Genomic DNA, 25,674 nt, shown 5'->3' on the forward strand with positions numbered 1-25,674 from the left:
GTTTTAACCATTCTGAAATTGTGATAATGTTCCCCTTTAACTTAACGTAACTGTTGGGAACAAGCAGGCCATCTTTTAAATACCTACAGGAGCTATCTAAGGGCATCTTTCCTTATTGGAATAATCCCCTAACAAATTTTGGGACCTGGGTTAGATGAAATGAGGCCCAATATTTAAAGAAATGTACACACTACAATTTACAGATACTTCATATTCCCCCCTTCGAGGCAGTTTAACGCCTCGATAAAAAGACTGGCCCAATCAAATGTTTCTGCACAGAAATGTAAAAGTCCTGACTCGCTGTCACAACGTTTGCCTTTGTCCAATCCTAAATCAAATTGATTTTGGTCTTCAATTTGGAATTTGCTATTTGTCTAATGCCCTATTTTAGATCCGAGTTCATACTATTTCAGGTTACTTTTAAAGCAGCAAAGTCTAATATGAATAAGTCTAATTCGGCTAACCTAACCGCACCCGTACGTAGGTCTTCTTCTGGCCACACGTCCCTTTAAAGAAGCAATCAATCTTCGTCCATGGACACTATACCCCTGTTTCCCCAAGATAACGCTGAATTTGGGTGTAGCCTTCAGTGGACCGACAGGTCAGCTATGATTTTCTAATCCATCTTTATTGTATTGCCATTTATTTTCTATTTATTGATACATTTTTGTTATTCCTATCTATTTGCTCATTTAAAATGTTTCTGGTGAGGTGTTTATCTCAGTAAATGCAGAGACGGAAAACAGTTAATTTCTCTTTAATGCGAGGTCAGGTATAAAAGGCAGCAAGAACTAAAGGCGATGGTGTCGAAAAGGGTGGCACACCATGAAAACAAAACACAATCTACTAGGCCGGGCTAGGACAAACCGGGCACACCTGACTGCAGAAAAGGTGTTGAAGCAGGCGGAGGGGGGGATTCCTTCTGACCACATGGAGAGCTGGGGATTACAAGGAGAGAACCTGGCGACTGCTAGCAAAATGCACTCGGCTAATATATTATGCAGACTAATCAATGTCAGGTGTGTCCAGTTCTTCTGCCAGCCGCACACCAAACTGTGGAAGATACAGAAATAGAAGAGAAAGGCAGCACAACAGAGTCTGCAGAGACATTATTTTGTCAGTTGGTTTTCATTCCTATTAACTTACAGTGTTGGGACTAATGCTTTACAAAGTAACGGTAACTAGTAGTCTAACGCGTTATCTTTTATATTCAGTAACTCAGTTACCGTTACTACATGATGTGTTACTGCGTTATTTTATGTTATTTTTATATGGTATCGGCTAAAAACTGAGAAGATCTGAGTGTGTTTAATTGGAGAGCTGCGGTGTCGTCCTTCTGAATCTTCCTGTCTCACAAGAGGCGCGCTGTGTGTGCGTGTGTGGGGCGGGGGGCGTGTCTGTGTTTACTAACAAGACATCAATGCTGAGCCGAAGCTGAGTTTCTTTACATGGAGATATTCTCACTATTTTTCTTTTGTCGAGCACAAAAAAAATAACATTTTAGTTAAATGTAAGTTGTGTCTTGGATCAAAGATCCCATCTACTGCCCAAAACTGCAATTCAAATCTGCTGAAACACCTACAAAAGCAACATGCTTCGACAAAGCTAGTAAGGAGAGACACACTTCACCTCCTCCACCACCTCAGCAACAGCGGTTGGATTTTAACAGAGGGACTGCTAGCTAGGACAACATTGATAGAGCCATTGCAGCGTATGTGCTAGAAGACATGCGGGCTATTTCTACAGTGGAGTCACCCGCTTTCAGGCAGCTAATTAGCATGATAGCAGGCGTCAAACGGCAAATGGCACGAAAACATTTTCCAAGTTCCTGGACACAGTGGACAGTGAGTACATCAACATGGAAATCAACCTAAAGAAGACACTCCCAACTCTGCCTCTGCTCATCATTCAGCACTGAAGGTACACACACTCTGTCAATTCTCTTATATACTCTTTTAATTTTAGACTTCTAGAGTGTTTGATTATCACATCACTCTAAATGTATAGACTTTAAAGTTCACAAACATAAAGAGGGATCCTAGTGGGCCAGGCCAATCTTTCCTTTTCTCTAAACTAAAACTGGGGAAATGCGTAGAGTGTTCTGGGCTTCAGTACAGTGTTGATGTCCTGAAGACATGATTTTATTTCACAATTCTTTGAGAGAAAAAAAGCCTGGTTAGGCGTGTGTATAGCAGTATGTGTGCTGTATATAGTCACATGACATATAATCATGTCATGTGTGTCTTCCTTGGGTGAAGCCAGGTTCACAGCAATGTTGTGACATGTTGTTATTATGCGGTTTGTTACTTATGTATGTTATGTTGCAGCTATTTAAAATAGTTTTGTCAATTTGTTCTGGCCCAAAATAAATTGGCCCTTTGAAACATATCTCTGTCTTTGTGTGTTGTATGTAGACCACATTGCTTAGCAGAGTTCAGTGATGCAAATGCATGTCAAGTTGATCAACATATTGTATTATTCTCCAGTGCAATAACAGTACTGAAATGAAGGCTAAAAGGGCATTAATGGGAGCCTTAAAAAAAAGAAGTAACTAAATAGTTACTTTTCACAGTAACGCATTACTTTTTGGTGTAAGTAATTGAGTTAGTAACTGAGTTACTTTTGAAATAAAGTAACTAGTAACTAACTAGATACTGGTTTTCAGTAACTAACCCAACACTGTTAACTTATATTTTGTATATTTATTGATTTGAATTCATTCTTCTTTTAATTAGTCTCTCTGTGTTCCTTTGTCCGTGCATGAGTGATGTATTTCTATTCTTGCCTCTTCCTGTTAGACATTTCAGTGCGGGAAGTGAAAATATGAATATTAAAACAACTTGGTTGTTCATGGTCAAGATGTCCGTCACAGCGCGTCTTCTGCATCAATGTTCTCATAGTCGCCTTGATCCAGCTGCTGACAAGAGGACACACGATGACAGTGAGACTGCATTCATGACACCAGAACCAACAACATGTCACCTCTGCAGGCTCAACGAGCTCATTTGGATCTGCGGTGGACGAGGGAGACGTTGTCCTGCGATTGTAAAAAAAAAAAAAAGATCTACTGAGCTCGTCCAGGAAGTACAAGTAAACACCTTTAACATCATGTTCATTTTAACAAAAACATGATCCGTTTTTACAAAATAACATTTCACACAAACATTGTGGGTTAATTGTGTTACAATGTTTAATCATATTAATGATGATGGATTCATCTGCATTAAAGCATTCATTTTGACAGTCCTACTTTTTACCTGAAGTGCAGAGTCAGGATGATCAGGATGCCCACGAACACAACAGCAGAACAGAACAGCCTGATGATGTTTATCGTTCTAAAGGACTTTCCTACACATGGACATACAGTAGATGTCTTCAGGAGACACAGATGTGTTTTGGACATGAGGAGTCTTACCATTCACGCTCACGTGCACACCAATGATGTGGCGCCCCCTGCTGTTGTTGGCCTCACAGTAGTAATCATGGCCACCCTGCTCTGTGATGTTCCTGATGGCGAGCGTCTGACCTGGACTGATGTCTTTGATGGTCAGCGTCTGACCTGGACTGATGTCTTTGATGGTCAGCGTCTGACCTGATGCCAGAGGAGACGACATGTTCTCCTTGTACCAGGTGTAGCTAGCGGCCGGGTTAGCATCGCTGCTGCAGATCAGATTCACCAGACTGCCAGCCGACAACTTGTTGGACTGAACTACAAACACGTACGGACGCTTTGGAGCATCTGAAGAACAACATACAGGACTGTCTCAGAAAATTGGAATATTGTGATAAAGTCCTTTTTTTTTGTAATGCAACTAAAAACATGGAAATGTCATACATTCTGGATTAATTACACATCAACTGAACTATTGCAAGCCTTTTATTATTTTAATATTGCTGATTATGGCATACACCTTAAGAAAACTCAAAAATCCCATCTCAAAAAATTAGAATATTTCCTCAGACCAAGTAAAAAATAAAGATTTAAAACGGCAAAACAAAATCAAACATTTGAAAAATGTAAAATTAATGCACTCAGTACTTGGTTGGGAATCCTTTTGCACGGATTACTGCATCAATGCGGCGTGGCATGGAGGCAATCAGCCTGTGGCATTGCTGAGGTGTTATGGATGCCCAGGATGCTTCAATAGCAGCCTTTAGCTCATTTGCATTATTGGGTCTGGTGTCTTTCAGCTTCTTCTTCACAATACCCCACAAATTCTCTATGGGGTTCAGGTCAGGGGAGTTGGCAGGCCAATCGAGGACAGTAATGCCATGGTCAGTACACCAGTTACTGGTGGTTTTGGCTCTGCTGGATCAACAGATTTTCAACAGATGGAAGCATGTAGCCGTATTCCCATGGTCAAGCCACTCCTGAACTCAAGACCACGGAAGAAGCATCTGACTTGGGCTATGGAAAAGAAGCACTGGACAGTTGCAGAGTGGTCCAGAGTCCTGTTTTCAGACGAAAGCAAGTTTTGTATTTCATTTGGAAGTCAAGGCGCTAGAGTCTGGAGGAAGGCTGGAGAGGAGCAAAATCCAAGTTGCTTGAAATCCAGTGTGAAGTTCCCACAGTCAGCAATGGTTTTGGGGAGCCATGTCAGCTGCTGGTGTTGGTCCACTGTGTTTCATCAAGTCCAGAGTCAATGCAGCTGTGTACCAAGAGATTTTAGAGCACTACATGCTTCCATCTGTTGAAAAGCTCTATGGAGATGATGATTTTATTTTCCAGCATGATCCAGCAGTGCCAAAACTAGACTGGTGTACTGACCATGGCATTACTGTCCTCGATTGGCCTGCCAACTCCCCTGACCTGAACCCCATAGAGAATTTGTGGGGTATTGTGAAGAAGAAGCTGAAAGACACCAGACCCAATAATGCAAATGAGCTAAAGGCCGCTATTGAAGCATCCTGGGCATCCATAACACCTCAGCAATGCCACAGGCTGATTGTCTCCATGCCACGCCGCATTGATGCAGTAATCCGTGCAAAAGGATTCCCAACCAAGTACTGAGTGCATTAATTGACATTTTCAAATGTTTGATTTTGTTTTGCTGTTATAAATCTTTATTTTTTACTTGGTCTGAGGAAATATTCTAATTTTTTGAGATGGGATTTTTGAGTTTTCTTAAGCTGTATGCCATAATCAGCAATATTAAAATTATAAAAGGCTTGCAATATTTCAGTTGATGTGTAATGAATCCAGAATGTATGATATTTCCATGTTTTTAGTTGCATTACAGAAAATAAAGGACTTTATCACAATATTCTAATTTTCTGAGACAGTCCAGGAACTCTGGATCATTCATGGAAACTGTCATGAAATAAGATGATCCTCTTAACATACATTGTCCTCATCAGTGTCACCACATGTCTTAAGGACATAGATGTACTCACATTGGACATCAATGAAGACGGGTTCTGATGTCTTCTTCCCCAGCTGGTCCTCCACAGTACACCAATACTCTGCTGAGTCTGAAGAGTTGATGGACGGGAGGACCAGTTGTCGATCTTTACTGAGGACTTCATCATCTGAAGACACATTCTTCTTCTTGTACCAGCAGTAATCAACTGTTGCTGAGGAGTAGTCGTAGTTGTCGATGTAGCAGGTCAGTGTCAGTGGACGACCCTCCAATATGTCACCAGTATCACTCAGAGACACTGAGGGTCTTTTCAGAACATCTGGAGGAAGAACCAAGAAGTTTTAAACAAACACGTTCCTCTACTTTTCAGCACAGACAAGAACATGAGTCAGTAAAGCAGCAGCAGACCTCCACCAAGGCCAAACACTCCTCAACGCCTTTTACTGCTCCTGACGTGCACATTACACTTGACAGTGCATCACAGTACACGTGCAGCGCCCTCTGCTGGATTTGGTGGATCACTGCCTCACTTTACTCCAATGCCAGACTACAAGGGGACCCCAAACTCCAAACAAACACGCATGATGTACGTATAATATCTGTGTAATATACATACTGCACACAAAAACTTCTTATTTAATTTGTTGCTATTCAAAACATTTTTTAAAGAATAGGGACAAGCGGGGCCCTGCGATGAGGTGGCGACTTGTCCAGGGTGTACCCCGCCTTCCGCCCGATTGTAGCTGAGATAGGCTCCAGCGCCCCCCGCGACCCCAAAAGGGAATAAGCGGTAGAAAATGGATGGATGGAGGGACAAGCGGTAGAAAAAATTAATGGATTTAAAAAATAATTTAAGTCATAATTTAAGTTCAATATATATATATATATGCAAATGTAATATTAATATTAATGCATGCGAATTAACCATCCATCCATCTTCTTCCATTTATCTAAAGTCAGGTCATGGGGGCAGCAAAGCCCAGACAGCGTTTCCAGGCCAACGTAGTCAAGTGAATCAATTAAAAAAGAAAAATATACATATATGTATAAAAAATAGCTTATTTATTAATAGTATGTACTTTTATTATTCTTGTAGATTACAAAATTTTGTATATACAAAATATAATGTATATATATATATATGTGTGTATTAGAGATGCGCGGTTTGCGGACACAACCGCAGAGTCCGCGGATTACCCGCGGGTCGGGCGGTTGAAATAAAAAAAAATTAGATTTTATCCGCAGGTCGGGTCGGGCGGTTGAAATAAAAAAAAAATTAGATTTTAAATAGATTCAGGCGGGTGGCAGTTAAACCAATTCGGAAATATATATACATAGTTAAATGTTGTTACCCACATACGAAAAACGAGCAGGCACCTGCAGCATATGCCACAACAGAAGAAGAAAAAAAAAAGAGATGGACACTTTTACGGAGCGGAGAAGGGACGCCTCGCCGGGGTCCGGGACCGAGGCCCCTTCCCCCGAGAGGGCCCCACCGGGAGCCGTAGCTGAGGTGATCCGCGAGAAGGGCCCAACGCACGTCCAGGGTCACCACCGCGCCCACCGCACCGACACCCCGCCTCGTCCGCCTTCGCCGCGGCCGGCGTCACGCGCAGCAGGTAAGCAGCTTACCTGCCCGCCACCCCCGTGGTTGGGGGCTCGTAACAGGGGTCACTCCGCGCGCAGTGCGCTCACGAAAGGGGTGGGGCTCACCCTGGTGAGCCGAGTAGGCCACTTTTGGTAAGCAGAACTGGCGCTGCGGGATGAACCGAACGCCGGGTTAAGGCGCCCGATGCCGACGCTCATCAGACCCCAGAAAAGGTGTTGGTTGATACAGACAGCAGGACGGTGGCCATGGAAGTCGGAACCCGCTAAGGAGTGTGTAACAACCCACCTGCCGAATCAACTAGCCCTGAAAATGGATGGCGCTGGAGCGTCGGGCCCATTCCCGGCCGTCGCCGGCAGCGAGAGCCGCGAGGGCTAGGCCGCGGCGAGTAGAATGGCCGCCGCGGTGCGCGCTGAAGCCTCGGGCGCGAGCCCGGGTGGAGCCGCCGCGGGTGCGAGGGACATCGCACCTCCACGCGCTTGGAGGTGCGCTCAGCGCGGCTCCCAGATGATTGCGCACTGGTGTGCGTCTGAGCCGTGATAGCGTGGCACGCATTGAATGTCTCTGCTGCATTGGATCAGCCTCCTTTCTTTAACAGGCAAAAGCTTTATAACCTCACTAATGCCTTGCATCGTCTATATTAGATATATAACAACGGGCGGGTGCGGTTTTGATTAAATGTTAGTTCGGGTGGATGCGGATGGTTGACGACTTTTGTGATGCGGTTGCGGATGAAATAATTGCCTATCGGCGCATCTCTAGTGTGTATATATATGTATGTATATTTATATATATATATATATATATATATATATATATATATATATATATATATATATATATATATATATATATATATGTATATATATATATATATATGTATGTATATATATATATATATATATATATATATATATATATATATATATATATATATATATATATATATATACATGTGTATGTATGTATATAGCAAGCTTATTATTTTAACTAACAAAGCTCTGCTTCTTCCTACTCCTTTTCAGACAAGCTGTAGTGAGAGACCGATCATGTGATGTATTATATTATAATTGTATGCATTTTGGAAAAAACTAACACCAACCAACTTGCTTTCCGAGTTACTTGGGCAAAGATGATGTCATTTATATGGATGAACAATAGATGTAACAAATATACAAAAAATGTTTAATGTATAAATATTTATTTTCAATAAGTATTTAATTGTCAATACAGAGTAGTGATCCAATGAAAGGTTCCTGTCTCATAATCTTTAAAGTGCTGTTTTTCTTCTTGATTTTGCCTCAGTGCCTTCCTGCCGACTCTCCCTGTCCGTCACAGTGCCCTATGAAGTCTACCTAGCAACAAGTGCGACGTAAGTAGTAATAATAACTATTGTGTTGACTGGTCGCTGCTTCTGCTAGCTGGCTAAACATGTTCATCAGCTGGGAGGTAATTTACGTTTGTTTGTGTTGTTTACTACTTTGTAGTTGGAAGAGAAACAAGAAAGATTTGTGTTGTTTTCCTACTGAAGTGCTTTGTAGCGCACCATGTTTTTCCGGAAGAAAGAAGCACTCACACAGAACAGGAGAGGTGGTGACATCATTAACTTGTTGTGTAGCACAGGTGATGTAGTCTCCAGGTGACAAGGTGACTTCTATTATGGTTCCTTGATTAATATACGCTCCATTGTGATGCCACACAAAAGACAAAGGAGCTTCTGGAAGGCAGCTTGTGTGACACAACATTTGTGCAACAAGGTGAGAATCTTCAACTCTGACTGACATCACCTGCACCTGCACAGCTGGAGGCCAGAGGAGCAAACATGAAACATGTCATATTAATATTCATTTTAGATACAAGTCACACAACATACACACATGACTGCTTCATCTGCTGTCCAAAGTCCAGTTTGCAGCCCACAGCTTGCTTTTGATTGGCTGCTGACTTATTTCTAAATAAAATTACACCTGACCCGCATTAAAATACTAGAAAAGATTAGTGATTTGGCAGAAAATTTCAAACATAATGTAATATACAGTATTGTACATAATATAGATATTTTATTGTCTAATCTAATGTATTCATTGTACAAAAGCAGTGAAGTTGTTACGTTGTGTAAATGGTAAATAAAAACAGAATACAATGATTTGCAAATCCCTTTTCAACTTATATTCAATAGAATAGACTGCAAAGACAAGATACTTAACGTTGGAACTGGTAAACTGTTATTTTTTGCAAATAGTAGCTCATTTGAAATTTGATGTCTGCAACATGATTTAAAAAAGCTGGCACAAGTGGCAAAAAAGACTGAGAAAGTTGAGGAATGCTCGTCAAACACTTATTTGGAACATCCCACAGGTGAACGGGCAAATTGGGAACAGGTGGGTGCCATGATTGGGTATAAAAGCAGCTTCCATGAAATGCTCAGTCATTCACAAACAAGGACGGGGCGAGGGTCACCACTTTGTCAACAAATGCCTGAGCAAATTGTTTAAGAACAACATTTCTCAAACAGCTATTGCAAGGAATTTAGGGATTTCACCATCTACGGTCTGTAATATCATCAAAAGGTTCAGAGGATATGGAGAAATCACTGCACGTAAGCCATGATATTACGGACCTTCGATCACTCAGGCGGTACTGCATCAAAAAGCGACATCAGTGTGTAAAGGATATCACCACATGGGCTCAGAATCACACTTCAGAAAACCAGTGTCAGTAACTACAGTTGGTCGCTACATCTGTAAGTGCAAATTAAAACTCTACTGTGCAAAGCGAAAACCATTTATCAACAACACCCAGAGACGCTGCTGGCTTCGCTGGGCCTGAGCTCATCTAGGATGGACTGATGCAAAGTGGAAAAGTATTCTGTGGTCTGACGAGTCCACATTTACATTTTTGGGGGGAAACTGTGGACGTCGTGTCCTCTGGAACAAAGAGGAAAAGAACCATCCGGATTGTTATATGCGCAAAGTGTAAAAGCCAGCATGTGTGATGGTATGGGGTGTATTAGTGCCCAAGACATGGGTAACTTACACATCTGTGAAGGCACCATTAATGCTGAAAGGTACATACAGGTTTTGGAGCAACATATGTTGCCATCCAAGCAACGTTATCATGGACGCCCCTGCTTATTTCAGCAAGACAATGCCAAGCCACGTGTTACATCAACATGGCTTTGTAGTAAAAGAGTGCGGGTACTAGACTGGCCTGCCTGTAGTCCAGACCTGTCTCTCATTGAAAAAGTGTGGTGCATTATGAAGCCTAAAATACCACAACGGAGACTGTTGTTAAAGTTAAAGTAGCAATGATTGTCACACACACACTAAGTGTGGTGAAATTTGTCCTCTGCATTTGACCCATCCCCTGATTCACCCCCTGGGAGGTGAGGGGAGCAGTGGGCGGCAGCGGTGCCGCGCCCGGGAATCATTTTTGGTGATTTAACCCCCAATTCCAACCCTTGATGCTGAGTGCCAAAGCAGGGAGGTAATGGGTCTCATTTTTATAGTCTTTGGTATGACTCGGCCGGGGTTTGAACTCACAACCTACCCATCTCAGGGCGGACACTCTAACCACTAGGCCACTGAGTAGGTCGAACAACTTAAGCTGTACATCAAGCAAGAATGGGAAAGAATTCCGCCTGAAAGGCTTCAAAAATGTGTCTCCTCAGTTCCCAAACGTTTACTGAGTGTTGTTAAAAGGAAAGGCCATGTAACACAGTGGTAAAAAAAAATGCCCCTGTAACAACTTTTTTGCCATTAAATTCTAAGTTCATGATTATTTGCACCAACAAAAAAACATTTTTCTCAGTGTGAACATGAAATATCTTGTCTTTGCAGTCTATTCAATTGAATATAAGTTGAAAAGGGATTTGCAAATCATTGTGTTCTCTTTTTATTTACCATTTACACAACGTGACAACTTCACTGCTTTTGGCTTTTGTAATATAGTTGTGTTATTGGGCATGTTTGGTCAGGTGTGTTCATACCTGTTACTGTCAAGGTGCTTCCAGGTGAAATACTCCTCCATTCAAAACCATCATAAGCGGTGAATTTGAAGCGGTACTCAGCAGAATCACTCTGCCTCACATCTTTTATTCTCAGTCTGCTTTTTCTAGAAGTCTCTAAAGGTAATTCATACCGAGGGTCTTCAGTGATGGAGGGGTTCCCCGGGTGACTAGAATCTGTACGGAACCAGAATTTTGTCTGGGTATCTCCATAGCTCTTGTATTCACAGATAATGTCCACTGATGATCCTTGGATGGCACAGATGTGTCTCTTGTAGTAAACCACCTTGTTACATGGCCTGGACACACCTGAAAGACAGAAGAAGCATTGAGCTGAGTCAGCACAAAGTTACATGTGACGTGCAGCAGAAGACTGAAGAGTCCACTCACACACTGGAGGAGACACATCTTGCTCGTGTCCTCTTACAGCACAGGAGTAACTGTCTGTGGAGTCATACTCTGCATTGTACTCTTGAGACTTTGCATTATGGATTTCCTCTCCATTCTTATACCAGACGTATGAAGAAGGAGACCGAGGACTGCAAGTGCTGTGGACACACTTCAGATTATACCAATAACCGGACACTTGTGCTTTCAGATCTGGAATGAAAGGAAAACTTCAATCATTTCAAAACAAAAGTCCTCATGTCCACTTCCACCAAAGGCAGTACAGTTTGGATCAGTTTTTGTCCTCATAAGTTGTGAAGAGTACCAAAATAACTTATCGCGGTGTCATGTACATTAGTAGGGCAGCCAAAGGGGCGGAGCTAGAGACAGTGCAGTGTGCCGATTGGAGGACAGCGAACGGTCACTTCCGGAATGTGAGGACGCCCCAAAAACCAAGATGTCCTCCATTGATGTCACTGCGGCTGAGCCCCGCCTACTCACAGTCGGCGCCAGCAAGGCTTAAATCACGATCAGAAATTGACAAAAGTTAATTTCCTTTGAATGTACTTTTCCTAAATATACAAAAGTGTTTTTGATTGATTGATTGAGACTTTTATTAGTAGATTGCACAGTACAGTGAATATTCCGTACAATTGACCACTAAATGGTAGCACCCCAATACGTTTTTCAACTGGTTTAAGTCCACGTTAATCAATTCATGGTAAAGACTGGTGTTTAGGGATGTCCGATAATGGCTTTTTGCCGATATCCGATATTCCGATATTGTCCAACTCTTTAATTATCGATACCGATATCAACCGATATATACAGTCGTGGAATTAACACATTATTATGCCTAATTTGGACAACCAGGTATGGTGAAGATAAGGTACTTTAAAAAAAAATAAATAAATAAATAAATAAGATAAATAAATTAAAAACATTTTCTTGAATAAAAAATAAAGTAAAACAATATAAAAACAGTTACAAGAAACTAGTAATGAATGAAAATGAGTAAAATTAAGTGTTAAAGGTTAGTGGAGCAGCAGCACGCACAATCATGTGTGCTTACGGACTGTATCCCTTGCAGACTGTATTGATATATATTGATATATAATGTAGGAACCACAATATTAATAACAGAAAGAAACAACCCTTTTGTGTGAATGAGAGTAAATGGGGGAGGGAGGTTTTTTGGTTTGGTGCACTAGTTGTAAGTGAATCTTGTGTTTTTTTATGTTGATTTAATAAAAAATAAATAAAATAAAAAATAAAAAACGATAATAAAAAAAACGATAACGATAATTTCCGATATAACATTTTAACCAATTTATCGGCCGATAATATCGGCTTGTGTTAGAATAATTGTTTGTAAGTTATCACAAAAACTTTGTGTTACATTGAGTGCCCGGTGAGAAGCAAAAGTTGTCTTAGAACCTACCAAGATTAAGGCTTGTAAAACTCCACTCTGAAGTGCGGGAAGCAACATGAAGGTGTTCTGTTTCCTTTCATGTATGGTCATCAACAGAAAGATATTGTTTCAACCCAAGGACTACAAAGCGGAGAGAAGGCAGGATCTGCCCAATTTCCAGACGACCTCTTTTTGAACCTCCTTTTTCAACTGTTTTACGAACCTCTTTTTGAACTCTTTTACGACCGTTTCTACGAACTGTTTACGGTTAGAGATGCCGATAAATGCGTTAAAATGTAAAAGGCACCATTAATGCTGAAAGGTACATACAGGTTTTGGAGCAACATATGTTGCCATCCAAGCAACGTTGTCATGGACGCCCCTGCTTATTTTAGCAAGACAATGCCAAGCCACGTGTTACAACAGCGTGACTTCGTAGTAAAAGAGTGCGGGTACTAGACTGGCCTGCCTGTAGTCCAGACCTGTCTCCCATTGAAAATGTGTGGCGCATTATGAAGCCTAAAATAGCACAACGGAGACCGTTGAACAACTTAAGCTGTACATCAAGCAAGAATGAGAAAGAATTCCACATGAGAAGCTTCAAAAATGCGTCTCCTCAGTTCCCAAACATTTACTGAGTGTTGTTAAAAGGAAAGGCCATGTAACACAGTGGTAAAAATGCCCTTGTGACAACTTTTTGCAATGTGTTGCTGCCATTCAATTCTAAGTTAATGATAATTTTCACAAAAAAAAAATGAAGTTTCTCAGTGTGAACATGAAATATCTTGTCTTTGCAGTCTATTCAATTGAATATAAGTTGAAAAGGATTTGCAAATCATTGTAATTTGCTTTTATTTACCATTTACACAACGTGACAACTTCACTGCTTTTGGCTTTTTGTATGTTCACGTTTGATATGTTTTAATAATTCATTTAATCTTGACAGTACCACATAGAGATGTGTTTTATTTGATGATGTGGGTTGATTGATTAATGATGGTATTTTGAGAGGTTTTTTTTTTTTTACCTTGAAAATCATTTGTTTACCTTGAAAATCATTTTTAACCTTGAAATTTTTTTTTACTAACCCTAACCCTAACCCTAACCCTAAAAAAAAAGTTAATTGTTAAAATTGTTTTAAAAAAATTAAAACAATTTAAAATTGTTTTAAATTGTTTTAAAAAATAAAAAATAAAAAATAAAAAGTTTTACAAATTTAAAAAAAAAAAAAAAAAAAATTTTTAAAACCTTTTTAAAAAATTAAAAAAATTTGAAAATAATTTTTTACCTTGAAAAAAAAATTTACCTTGAAAATTTTTTTTTACCTTGAAAATCATTTGTTTACCTTGAAAATCATTTTTAACCTTGAAAAAAAAATTACCTTGAAAATTTTTTTTTACCTTGAAAATCATTTGTTTACCTTGAAAATCATTTTTAACCTTGAAAAAAACATTTACTTTGAAAAAAATCTTTTACCTTGAAAATCATTTGTTTACCTTGATAATCATTTTTAACCTTGAAAAAAAAAATTTACCTTGAAAAATTTTTTTTACCTTGAAAATCATTTTACCTTGAAAAAAAATGTTTACCTTGAAAAAAAAATTTTACCTTGAAAATTTTTTTTTACCTTGAAAATCATTTTTTACCTTGAAAATCATGTTTTAACTTAAAACATTTTTTTTAAATTTTTTAATTTTTAATTTTTTTTAAAAATATTTTTAAATATTTTTAAATATTTTTAAATATTTTTAAATATTTTTAAATATTTTTAAATATTTTTAAATATTTTTAGATATTTTCAAATATTTTTGAAATTTTTTTTTTGACTTTTTTAAACTTTTTTTTTTAACTTTTTTTAACTTTTTAAAAAAATGTTTACCTTCACCCTAACCCTAACCCTAATCTTAACCCTAAACCTAACCCTAACCCTAAAAAAAATGTTAATTGTTAAAATTGTTTGAAAAAACTGCGATGAGGTGGCGACTTGTCCAGGGTGTACCCCGCCTTCCGCCCGATTGTAGCTGAGATAGGCTCCAGCACCCCCCGCGACCCCAAAGGGAATAAGCGGTAGAAAATGGATGGATGGATGTTTGAAAAAATTAAAAACATTTAAAATTGTTTTAAATTGTTTTAAAAAAATAAAAAAAAAATAAAAAAAGTTTTTAAAAAAATTACAAATAAATTATTTTTTTTTTAAATTAAAAAATTTAAAAACATTTTTAAAAAATTAAAAAAATTGGAAAATCATTTTTTACCTTGAAAAAAAATGTTTACCTTGAAAATCCTTTGTTTACCTTGAAAATCATTTTTAACCTTGAAAAAAATTTTTTACCTTGAACATTTTTTTTTACCTTGAAAATCATTTGTTTACCTTGAAAATCATTTTTAACCTTGAAAAAATTCATTTACCTTGAAAATATTTTTTTACCTTGAAAATATTTTTTTACCTTGAAAATCATTTGTTTACCTTGAAAATCATTTTTAACCTTGAAAAAAAATTTTTACCTTGAAAAATTTTTTTTACCTTGAAAATCATTTTACCTTGGAAAAAATGTTTTACCTTGAAAAAAAAATTTTACCTTGAAAAATTTTTTTTACCTTGAAAATCATTTTTACCTTGAAAATCATGTTTTAACTTAAAACATTTTTTTTTTTTTTAATTTTTTTTTATTTAATTTTTTTTTTTTTAATTTTTTTAAGTTTTTTAATTTTTTTTAAGTTTTTTTAATTTTTGTAACATTTTTTAAACATTTTAAAATTTTTAAACATTTTTCAAACAATTTAAATTTTTAAAATTTTTTAAATTTTTAAAATTTTTAAAATTTTTAAAATTTTTTAAATTTTTTAAATTTTTTAAATTTTTTAAATTTTTTAAATTTTTTAAATTTTTTAAATTTTTTAAATTTTTTAACATTTTTTAATTTTTTTAATTTTTTTAAAATATTTTTAAATATTTTTAGATATTTTCAAATATTTTTAAATATTTTTAAATATTTTTAAATATTTTTTTAAAAAAATTTAACTTTTTTTAAAAACTTTTTTAAAACTTTTTTAAAACTTTTTTTAAACTTTTTTTTGACTTTTTTTTGACTTTTTTTTTAAACTTTTTTTAACTTTTAAAAAAAAATGTACCTTCACCCTAACCCTAACCCTAATCTTAACCCTAACCCTAACCCTAACCCTAAAAAAAATGTTAATTGTTAAAATTGTTTGAAAAAATTAAAAACATTTAAAATTGTTTTAAATTGTTTTAAAAAAAATTTAAAAAATTAAAAAAAAGTTTTAAAAAAATGTACGAATAAATTATTTTTTTTTAAATAAAAAAATTTAAAAACATTTTTTAAAAATAAAAAAAATTGGAAAATCATTTTTTACCTTGAAAAAAAATGTTTACCTTGAAAATCATTTGTTTACCTTGAAAATCATTTTTAACCTTGAAAATTTTTTTTTACCTTGAACATGTTTTTTTACCTTGAAAATCATTTGTTTACCTTGAAAATCATTTTTAACCTTGAAAAAATTCATTTACCTTGAAAATATTTTTTTACCTTGAAAATATTTTTTTACCTTGAAAATCATTTGTTTACCTTGAAAATCATTTTTAACCTTGAAAAAAAAATTTTACCTTGAAAATTTTTTTTTACCTTGAAAATCATTTTTACCTTGAAAATCATGTTTTAACTTAAAACATTTTTTTTTTAATTTTTTAAATTTTTTAAATTTTTTTTAATTTTTTTTAATTTTTGTAACATTTTTTAAACATTTTAAACATTTTTTAAACAATTTAAATTTTTTAAATTTTTTAAATTCTTTAACATTTTTTAATTTTTTTAATTTTTTTTAATATTTTCAAATATTTTTAAATATTTTTAAATATTTTCAAATATTTTTAAATATTTTAAAAAAATTTTAACTTTTTTAACTTTTATTAACTTTTTTAACTTTTTTTTAACTTTAAAAAAAATTTACCCTAACCCCAACCCTAACCCTAACCCTAATCTTAACCCTAACCCTAACCCTAAAGTTAACCCTAAAAAAAATGTTAATTGTTAAAATTGTTTAAAAAAATTAAAACATTTAAAATTGTTTTAAATAGTTCTAAAAAATGTATTTTATTTTTTTACAAATTAAAAAAAATTAAAAAAAATTAAAACATTTAAAAACATTTTTAAAAATTAAAAAAATTTGAAAATGATTTTTAACCTTGAAAAAAAAATTTTACCTTGAAGAATTTTTTTTACCTTGAAAATCATTTTACCTTGAAAAAAATGTTTTACCTTGAAAAAAAAATTTTACCTTGAAAATTTTTTTTTACCTTGAAAATCATTTTTACCTTGAAAATCATGTTTTAACTTAAAACATTTTTTTTTAATTTTTTTAATTTATTTAATTTTTTAATTTTTTAATTTTTTAATTTTTTAATTTTTTAATTTTTTAATTTTTTAATTTTTTAATTTTTTAATTTTTTTTAATTTTTTTTAATTTTTGTAACATTTTGTAAACGTTTTAAAATTTTTAAACATTTTTTAAACAATTTTTTTAAAATATTTTTAAATATTTCTTAATTTTTTTTAATAATTTCTAATATTTTTAAATATTTTTAAATATTTTTAAATATTTTTAAATATTTTTAAATATTTTTAAATATTTTTAAATATTTTTTAAAAAATTTAACTTTTTTAACTTTTTTTAACTTTTTTAACTTTTTTTTAACTTTTAAAAAAATTTTACCCTAACCCTAACCCCAACCCTAACCGTAACCCTAATCTTAACCCTAACCCTAACCCTAACGCTAACCCTAAAAAAAATGTTAATTGTTAAAATTGTTTAAAAAAATTAAAAAAAATAAAAACATTTTTAAAAATTAAAAAAATTTGAAAATCATTTTTTACCTTGAAAAAAAAATTTTACCTTGAAAATTTTTTTTACCTTGAAAATCATTTTTTACCTTGAAAATCCTTTTTAACCTTGAAAAAAAAAATTGACCTTGAAAATTTTTTTTTACCTTGAAAATCATTTTTTACCTTGAAAAAAAAATTTTACCTTGAAAATTTTTTTTTACCTTGAAAATCATTTGTTTGCCTTGAAAACCATTGTTACCTTGAAAATCATTTGTTTACCTTGAAAATCATTTTTAACTTAAAACATTTTTTTTAAATTTTTTTTAAAATTTTTTTTTTTATTTTTTAAGTTTTTTTAATTTTTTTTTAATTTTTGTAACATTTAAAAAAAAAAAAAAAAATTTAATTTTTTTTTAAAATTTTTAATTTTTTTTTATTTTTTTAATTTTTTTATTTTTTTTAATTTATTTTATTTTATTTTTATTTTTTTAATTTTAAAAAAAAATGTTTTTAATTTTTTTTAAATATTTTTCAATATTTTTAAATATTTTCAATTATTGTTAAATATTTTTAAATATTTTTTAAAAAATTTAACTTTTTTAACTTTTTTTTAAACTTTTTTAAAACTTTTTTTTAACTTTTTTTTAAAACTTTTTTTTAAATTTTTTTTTAACTTTTCTTTAACTTTTTTTTTACTTTTTTTTTTTACTTTTTTTACTTTTTAAAAACATTTTTACCCTAACCCTAACCCCAACCCTAACCCTAACCCTAACCCTAATCTTAACCCTAACCCTAACCCTAACCCTAAAAAAAATGTTAATTGTTAAAATTGTTTTAAAAAAATTAAAAAATTGTTTTAAATTGTTTAAAAAACAAAAAAAAAATTTTTTTTAAGTTTAAAAAAATTTTACAAATTAAAAATAATTTAAAAAATTAAAAAATTTAAAAACATTTTTAAAAAATTTAAAAAATTTGAAAATCATTTTTTACCTTGAAAAAAAATGTTTACCTTGAAAAGAAAAATGTACCTTGAAAATTTTTTTTTACCTTGAAAATCATTTTTAACCTTGAAAAAAAAAATTTACCTTGAAAATTTTTTTTTACCTTGAAAATCATTTGTTTACCTTGAAAATCATTTGTTTACCTTGAAAATCATTTTACCTTGAAAAAAAATTTTTACCTTGAAAAAAAAAATTTACTTTGAAAATTTTTTTTTACCTTGAAAATCATTTTTTACCTTGAAAATCATGTTTTAACTTAAAACATTTGTCTTTAATTTTTAAAAACCGTTTAAGTTTTTTTAAGTTTTTTTAATTTTTGTAACATTTTTTAAATGTTTTAAAATTTTTAAACATTTTTTAAACATTTTTAATTTAAAAAAATTTTTTTTTTAATTAAATATTTTTAAATATTTTTTTAATATTTTTAAACATTTTTAAATATTTTTAAATATTTTTAAAAAAAAATAACTTTTTAAACTTTTTTTAAACTTTTTTTTAACTTTTTTTAAACTTTTTTTTAACTTTTTTTTAACTTTTTTGAACTTTTTTAACCTTGAAAAAAAAAATTACCTTGAAAATTTTTTTTTACCTTGAAAATCATTTGTTTACCTTGAAAATCATTTTTACCTTGAAAATTATTTGTTTACCTTGAAAATCATTTCAACCTTGAAAATCATTTTTAACCTTGAAAAAAAAAATTTACCTTAAAAAATTTTTTTTACCTTGAAAATCATATTTTACCTTGAAAAAAAATTTTTACCTTGAAAAAATTTTTTACCTTGAAAAAAAAATGTTACCTTGAAAAAAATTGTTTACCTTGAAAATCATTTGTTTACCTTGAAAATCATTTTTAACCTTGAAAATCATGTTTTAACTGAAAATTATTTTTTTTAATTTAAAAAAAAAGAAGGTTTTTTTAAGTTTTGTAAAAAAAATTTTTAAATTTTTTAATTTTTTAAATGTTTTTAAAAAAAATTTTTTTAATTTTTTTTAAATTTTTTTTACATTTTTTTAAATTTTTTAAATATTTTTACATTTTTGAAGTCGGACTAAGTAGGACCTCACCCCCGCCTACTCACAGCAGACAATCCTGACCTTCAACTGGACTGAGCTTGGTGGAAATGTGTTTCATGGAAAGCAGTACCAGTGACGGTCACTTTGACACCAGGCGGGACGTTGAACCCTCCTTTGGAATGGTTGGTTGTGAATCTGAACGTGTACTCGTCACTCCATCTCACGTCTGCGATGGTCAGACTGCAGTTGTTGCCATGACACTCAGACTGCACACCACCAAAGTACTGAGGGTCCAATCTCAGATCTTCCTCTGGATATTTGGTGAACCAAAATGTTTCCTTGACCTTGATCACACGCCCGTCTTCTGTGGGCGGGAACTTAAAGGAACACTGAAGCTTCACAGTGGATCCTTTAATTGCACAGATCTCCTTCTCAGTGTAGGCCCCCGCCCACTCATCACCGAGCAGCCCTGAAACACACAACGTCATCAATGACATCATAAAATTATAACTTAAAGATCGGTCGACTCGTCGGATTATGGAGTGTAAACACATGCAGTTGTTCTAATCGACCACAGGCCTTTAAATTCAAATCGTCATATTTTAGGCACGTGCTAACTGACAATAAAGATGACTACTTCATCCAGGAATATTCATCAATACTGTAACCGTGCTGCTTGTCGGGCTGTCACAAAAATAATAACTCTATTAAAAGCAAGAACATGCAAAGTGCTGACAAAAACAAAGTCTCAGATTGTATGTAAACAGAGGACAGGGACAGTTACAACAAAGAAAACCAAAACTACAACCCTTTGGCAAAAATTAAAGTTTAAATACCAATGATTGTCACACACACACTAGGTGTGGTGAAATTTGTCCTCTGCATTTGACCCATCCCCTTGTTCACCCCCTTGGGAGGTGAGGGGAGCAGTGAGTAGCAGCAGCAGCAGTGGCCGCGCTCGAGATGGTGGCGGCGGCGGGGTTGAGGTGGGCGGGGTTGGGGGGGTGGTAGCTGGGGTCCCGGAAGAGTTAGTGCTGCAAGGGGTTTCTGGGTATTTGTTCTGTTGTGTTTATGTTAACTATTACTACCATCTTGTCAATGTCAAAATACAAACGTTTGTGCTGCAAAATGTTTTGTCTTTTATAGTTATTACAAGTTTGTATGTTATGTCCAACAGGCACAAGACAATTGAACAACACTGACAAATTGTTGAATTAGGTCTTGATTAGAGATGTCCGATAATGGCTTTTTTGCCAATATACGATATAACGATATTGTCCAACTCTTAATTACCGATTCCGATATCAACCGATATATACAGTCGTGGAATTAACACATTATTATGCCTAATTTTGTTGTGATGCCCCGCTGGATGCATTAAACAATATAACAAGGTTTTCCAAAATAAATCAACTCAAGTTATGGAAAAAAATGCCAACATGGCACTGCCATATTTATTATTGAAGTCACAAAGTGCATTATTTTTTTTAACATGCCTCAAAACAGCAGCTTGGAATTTGGGACATGCTCCCTGTAGCGGGGGGGTGTATATTGTAGCGTCCCGGAAGAGTTAGTGCTGCAAGGGGTTTCTGGGTATTTGTTCTGTTGTGTTTATGTTGTGTTACGGTGCGGATGTTCTCCCGAAATGCGTTTGCCATTCTTGTTTGGTGTGGGTTCACAGTGTGGCGCATATTTGTAACAGTGTTAAAGTTGTTCATACGGCCACCCTCAGTGTGACATGTATGGCTGTTGACCAAGTATGCCTTGCATTCACTTATTTGTGTATAAAAGCCGCATATATTATGTGACTGGGCCGGCACGCTGTTTGTATGGAGGAAAAGCGGACGTGACGACAGGTTGTAGAGGACGCTAAAGACAGTGCCTTTTAGGCACGCCCCCAATAATGTTGTCCGGGTGGAAATCGGGAGAAATTCGGGAGAATGGTTGCGCCAGGAGATTTTCGGGAGGGGCACTGAAATTCGGGAGCCTCCCGGGAAAAACGGGAGGGTTGGCAAGTATGGGGCGGACACTCAGTGGCTTAGTGGTTAGAGTGGTTAGAACAGGCCTGGGCAATTATTTTGACTCGGGGGCCAAATTTAGAGAAACAAATGTGTCTGGGGGTTGGTATATCTATTTTTAGGTAAACTAATACAAAACCTCACAATAAAGTCTGATTGAATGCTAAAAATATTATGACAGACCGCCTTAAAAACGGAAGGTTTTTTTTTAATTTTTGTATGAACGATAAAACCCTGACTATTGAGAACATATGAACGTCACACCCCCTCTCAATCAACATGTTTTACAATCAAGCCAAATGCAACAAAAATGCATCGAAATATGAACGCAAAGGGTAAAAAAACAAAAACACCTACAATCTGATGTATCTGATACATCACTAAGCTTTCGAACTTTCTTGTAAAAATCATTTCAGGATGGCCTCTCTGGAAACACTCTGTGGAAACGCTCCCCACCCACACTGCTTGGTGCCTCGTCTGACCTGCTGTGACGTAGATTACCATGGTAACTAGTAGGGTTGTACGGTATACCGGTATTAGTATAGTACCGCGATACTAATGAAGCATATTTGATACCATACCGCCTCTGAAAAGTACCGGTCTGCGACAACCTAAGATTTTTTGTTAAAATAAAGCCAATAATGCAATTTTTTCTGGTCCCCTTTATTTAGAAAAGTATCGAAAAGTACCGAAAAGTATCAAAATAATATTGGTATCAGGACAACACTAGCAACAAAAATATCATGCAAAAGCGCAGATTCCAACCATTGAAATACTTTGTAATAGGGATGTCCGATAATGGCTTTTTGCCGATATCCGATATTCCGATATTGTCCAACTCTTTAATTACCGATACCGATATATACAGTCGTGGAATTAACACATTATTACGCCTAATTTGGACAACCAGGTATGGTGAAGATAAGGTCCTTTTAAAAAAATAATAATAAAATAAAATAAGATAAATAAATTAAAAACATTTTCTTGAATAAAAAAGAAAGTAAAACAATATAAAAACAGTTACATAGAAACTAGTAATGAATGAAAATGAGTAAAATTAAGTGTTAAAGGTTAGTACTATTAGTGGAGCAGCAGCACGCACAATCATGTGTGCTTACGGACTGTATCCCTTGCAGACTGTATTGATATATATTGATATATAATGTAGGAACCACAATATTAATAACAGAAAGAAACAACCCTTTTTTGTGAATGAGTGTGAATGAGGGGGGGGAGGTTTTTTGGGTTGGTGCACTAATTGTAAAAACGATACCGATAAAAAAAACCGATACCAATAATTTCCGATATTACATTTTAAAGCATTTATCGGACATCTCTACTTTGTATAGTTGAAGACTTACTGGTCATTAGAAAACATGACTGCACATCATAATGGCAGCTACACTTTCCATCTTAAAGATCTAAAAAAATTTTTGGGGAATGTTCGGCGGGCCAGATTGAAAAGCTTAACAGTCCGCATGTGGCCCCCGGGCCTTAATTTGCCCAGGTCTGGGTTAGAGTGTCCGCCCTGAGATGGGTAGGTTGTGAGTTCAAACCCCGGCCGAGTCATACCAAAGACTATAAAAATGGGAGCCATTACCTCCCTGCTTGGCACTCAGCATCAAGGGTTGGAATTGGGGGTTAAATCACCAAAAATGATTTCCGGGCACGGCCACAGCTGCTGCTCACTGCTCCCCTCACCTCCCAGGGGGTGATCAAGGGGATGGGTCAAATGCAGAGGACAAATTTCACCACACCTAGTGTGTGTGTGTGACAATCATTCTTACTTTAACTTTAACTTTAACTTAACCACTAGGCCACTGAGTAGGTCAAAAAAATTGACGAATCAGCAGACTGGTAGGATGTTCATTCACTTGTTTCATTTTGTAGACAAAAAGCAGATCAGGGACACAAAGTTACGATGGTACTTGGAGACATGTTTTCCTCTTGGGGAAGAAAGTTTGAGAACCACTGATATAGCTGATAGAATTGATACTTTTTTTTTTGCAAACGTGAGGTTAAAGGGGAACATTATCGCCAGACCTATGTAAGCGTCGATATATACCTTGATGTTGCAGAAAAAAGACCATATATTTTTTTAACCGATTTCCGAACTCTAAATGGGTGAATTTTGGCGAATTAAACGCCTTTCTAATATTCGCTCTCGGAGCGATGACGTCACAACGTGACGTCACATCGGGAAGCAATCTGCCATTTTCTCAAACACCGAGTCAAATCAGCTCTGTTATTTTCCGTTTTTTGACTGTTTTCCGTACCTTGGAGACATCATGCCTCGTCGGTGTGTTGTCGGAGGGTGTAACAACACGAACAGGGACGGATTCAAGCTGCACCAGTGGCCCAAAGATGCGAAAGCGGCAAGAAATTGGACGTTTGTTCCGCACACTTTACCGACGAAAGCTATGCTACGACAGAGATGGCAAGAATGTGTGGATATCCTGCGACACTCAAAGCAGATGCATTTCCAACCATAAAGTCAAAGAAATCTGCCGCCAGACCCCCATTGAATCTGCCGGAGTGTGTGAGCAATTCAGGGACAAAGGTCCTCGGTAGCACGGCAAGCAATGGCGGCAGTTTGTTCCCGCAGACGAGCGAGCTAAACCCCCTGGATGTCTTGGCTCACACCGTCCCTTATGCCACCGAAGGTGATCAAGAGAAGAATATCGACCCTAGCTTCCCTGGCCTGCTGACATCAACTCCAAAACTGGACAGATCAGCGGATGAGGGTATGTCTACAGAATATATTAATTGATGAAAATTGGGCTGTCTGCACTCTCAAAGTGCATGTTGTTGCCAAATGTATTTCATATGCTGTAAACCTAGTTCATAGTTGTTATTTTCCTTTAATGCCAAACAAACACATACCAATCGTTGGTTAGAAGGCGATCGCCAAATTCGTCCTCGCTTTCTCCCGTGTCGCTGGCTGTCGTGTCATTTTCGTCGGTTTCGCTTGCATACGGTTCAAAGCGATATGGCTCGATAGCTTCAGTTTCTTCTTCAATTTCGTTTTCGCTACCTGCGTCCACACTACAACCATCCGTTTCAATACATGCGTAATCTGTTGAATCGCTTAAGCCGCTGAAATCCGAGTCTGAATCCGAGCTAATGTCGCTATAGCTTGCTGTTCTATCCGCCATGTTTGTTTGTGTTGGCTTCACTATGTGACGTCACAGGAAAATGGACGGGTGTTTATAACGATGGTTAAAATCAGGCACTTTGAAGCTTTTTTTAGGGATATTGCGTGATGGGTAAAATTTTGAAAAAAACTTCGAAAAATATAATAAGCCACTGGGAACTGATTTTTAATGGTTTTAACCATTCTGAAATTGTGATAATGTTCCCCTTTAAGAATGATAAAATATGAATTCAAACATTGCCTGCACAATTGATGAAGCCTCTAAGGTGGCCACAGCTTGACTCTAGAACAGATTGTTTCAATTTGCAAGATTTCCAATGTTTTGTACAAGAAAGTATTGTGTTCGCCGCAAATGGGGACTTTCTGCCATTTTGGGCACTTCTCACTTTTCTGAAAGACTCTACTTTCCGTCTTCTGGTTCTCGTCTGAGATGAACTGTTTTGGAATGTGTCATTGTGAAGAAAGTGGAGATGTTACTTATTTCCTCCACGCCTGTTGGCTGCTGAACACTTGACTGCAATCACTGAGCAGACGCAACATGAATTAGCTTGAAGGTTTGTCACCAATTACTTCCTGTCCTTCATGGATTGCGTTCATAAAGAATGTTCCACTGCAAATTGCACATTTATCTGACATTACTGATACAAAATCCAAACTCATGCAGAGATGCTGCTGGTGTGGAAAACACAGCTTCTATGTTAAAGTTGCTAGCGTGAGAGTCTATGTAGGAACGCAATATTTTATAAATCGCAGTCAAGACTTTAACCAAATAAAAAAGTAGAGGTGTAGTACCTGGCATGCAGAGAAGGAGGACCACCAACCCGGTCTTCAGACTCATATTGGAGTGAGTGAAGGAGTAGAAATTAAGAGGATGTG

General features: G+C 35.4%; 1 protein-coding gene across 1 annotated transcript; it reads right to left on the reverse strand.

Moving 5' to 3' along the window:
* Positions 1–1,181: 1,181 nt before the first annotated feature.
* Positions 1,182–25,674, reverse strand: LOC133621864 (cell adhesion molecule CEACAM5-like). The gene is made up of 9 exons (XM_061984274.1): positions 25,591–25,674; positions 19,757–20,095; positions 11,363–11,572; positions 10,955–11,281; positions 8,543–8,767; positions 5,395–5,679; positions 3,416–3,739; positions 3,258–3,348; positions 1,182–3,037 (listed from the first exon to the last, which is right to left on the reverse strand). The coding sequence occupies exons 1-9, from the start codon at positions 25,634–25,636 to the stop codon at positions 2,776–2,778; spliced, it is 2,109 nt and encodes a 702-aa protein (XP_061840258.1). The 5' UTR covers positions 25,637–25,674; the 3' UTR covers positions 1,182–2,775.

Source organism: Nerophis lumbriciformis, linkage group LG25 (genome assembly GCF_033978685.3).
Source record: "Nerophis lumbriciformis linkage group LG25, RoL_Nlum_v2.1, whole genome shotgun sequence".
NCBI lineage: Eukaryota > Metazoa > Chordata > Actinopteri > Syngnathiformes > Syngnathidae > Nerophis > Nerophis lumbriciformis.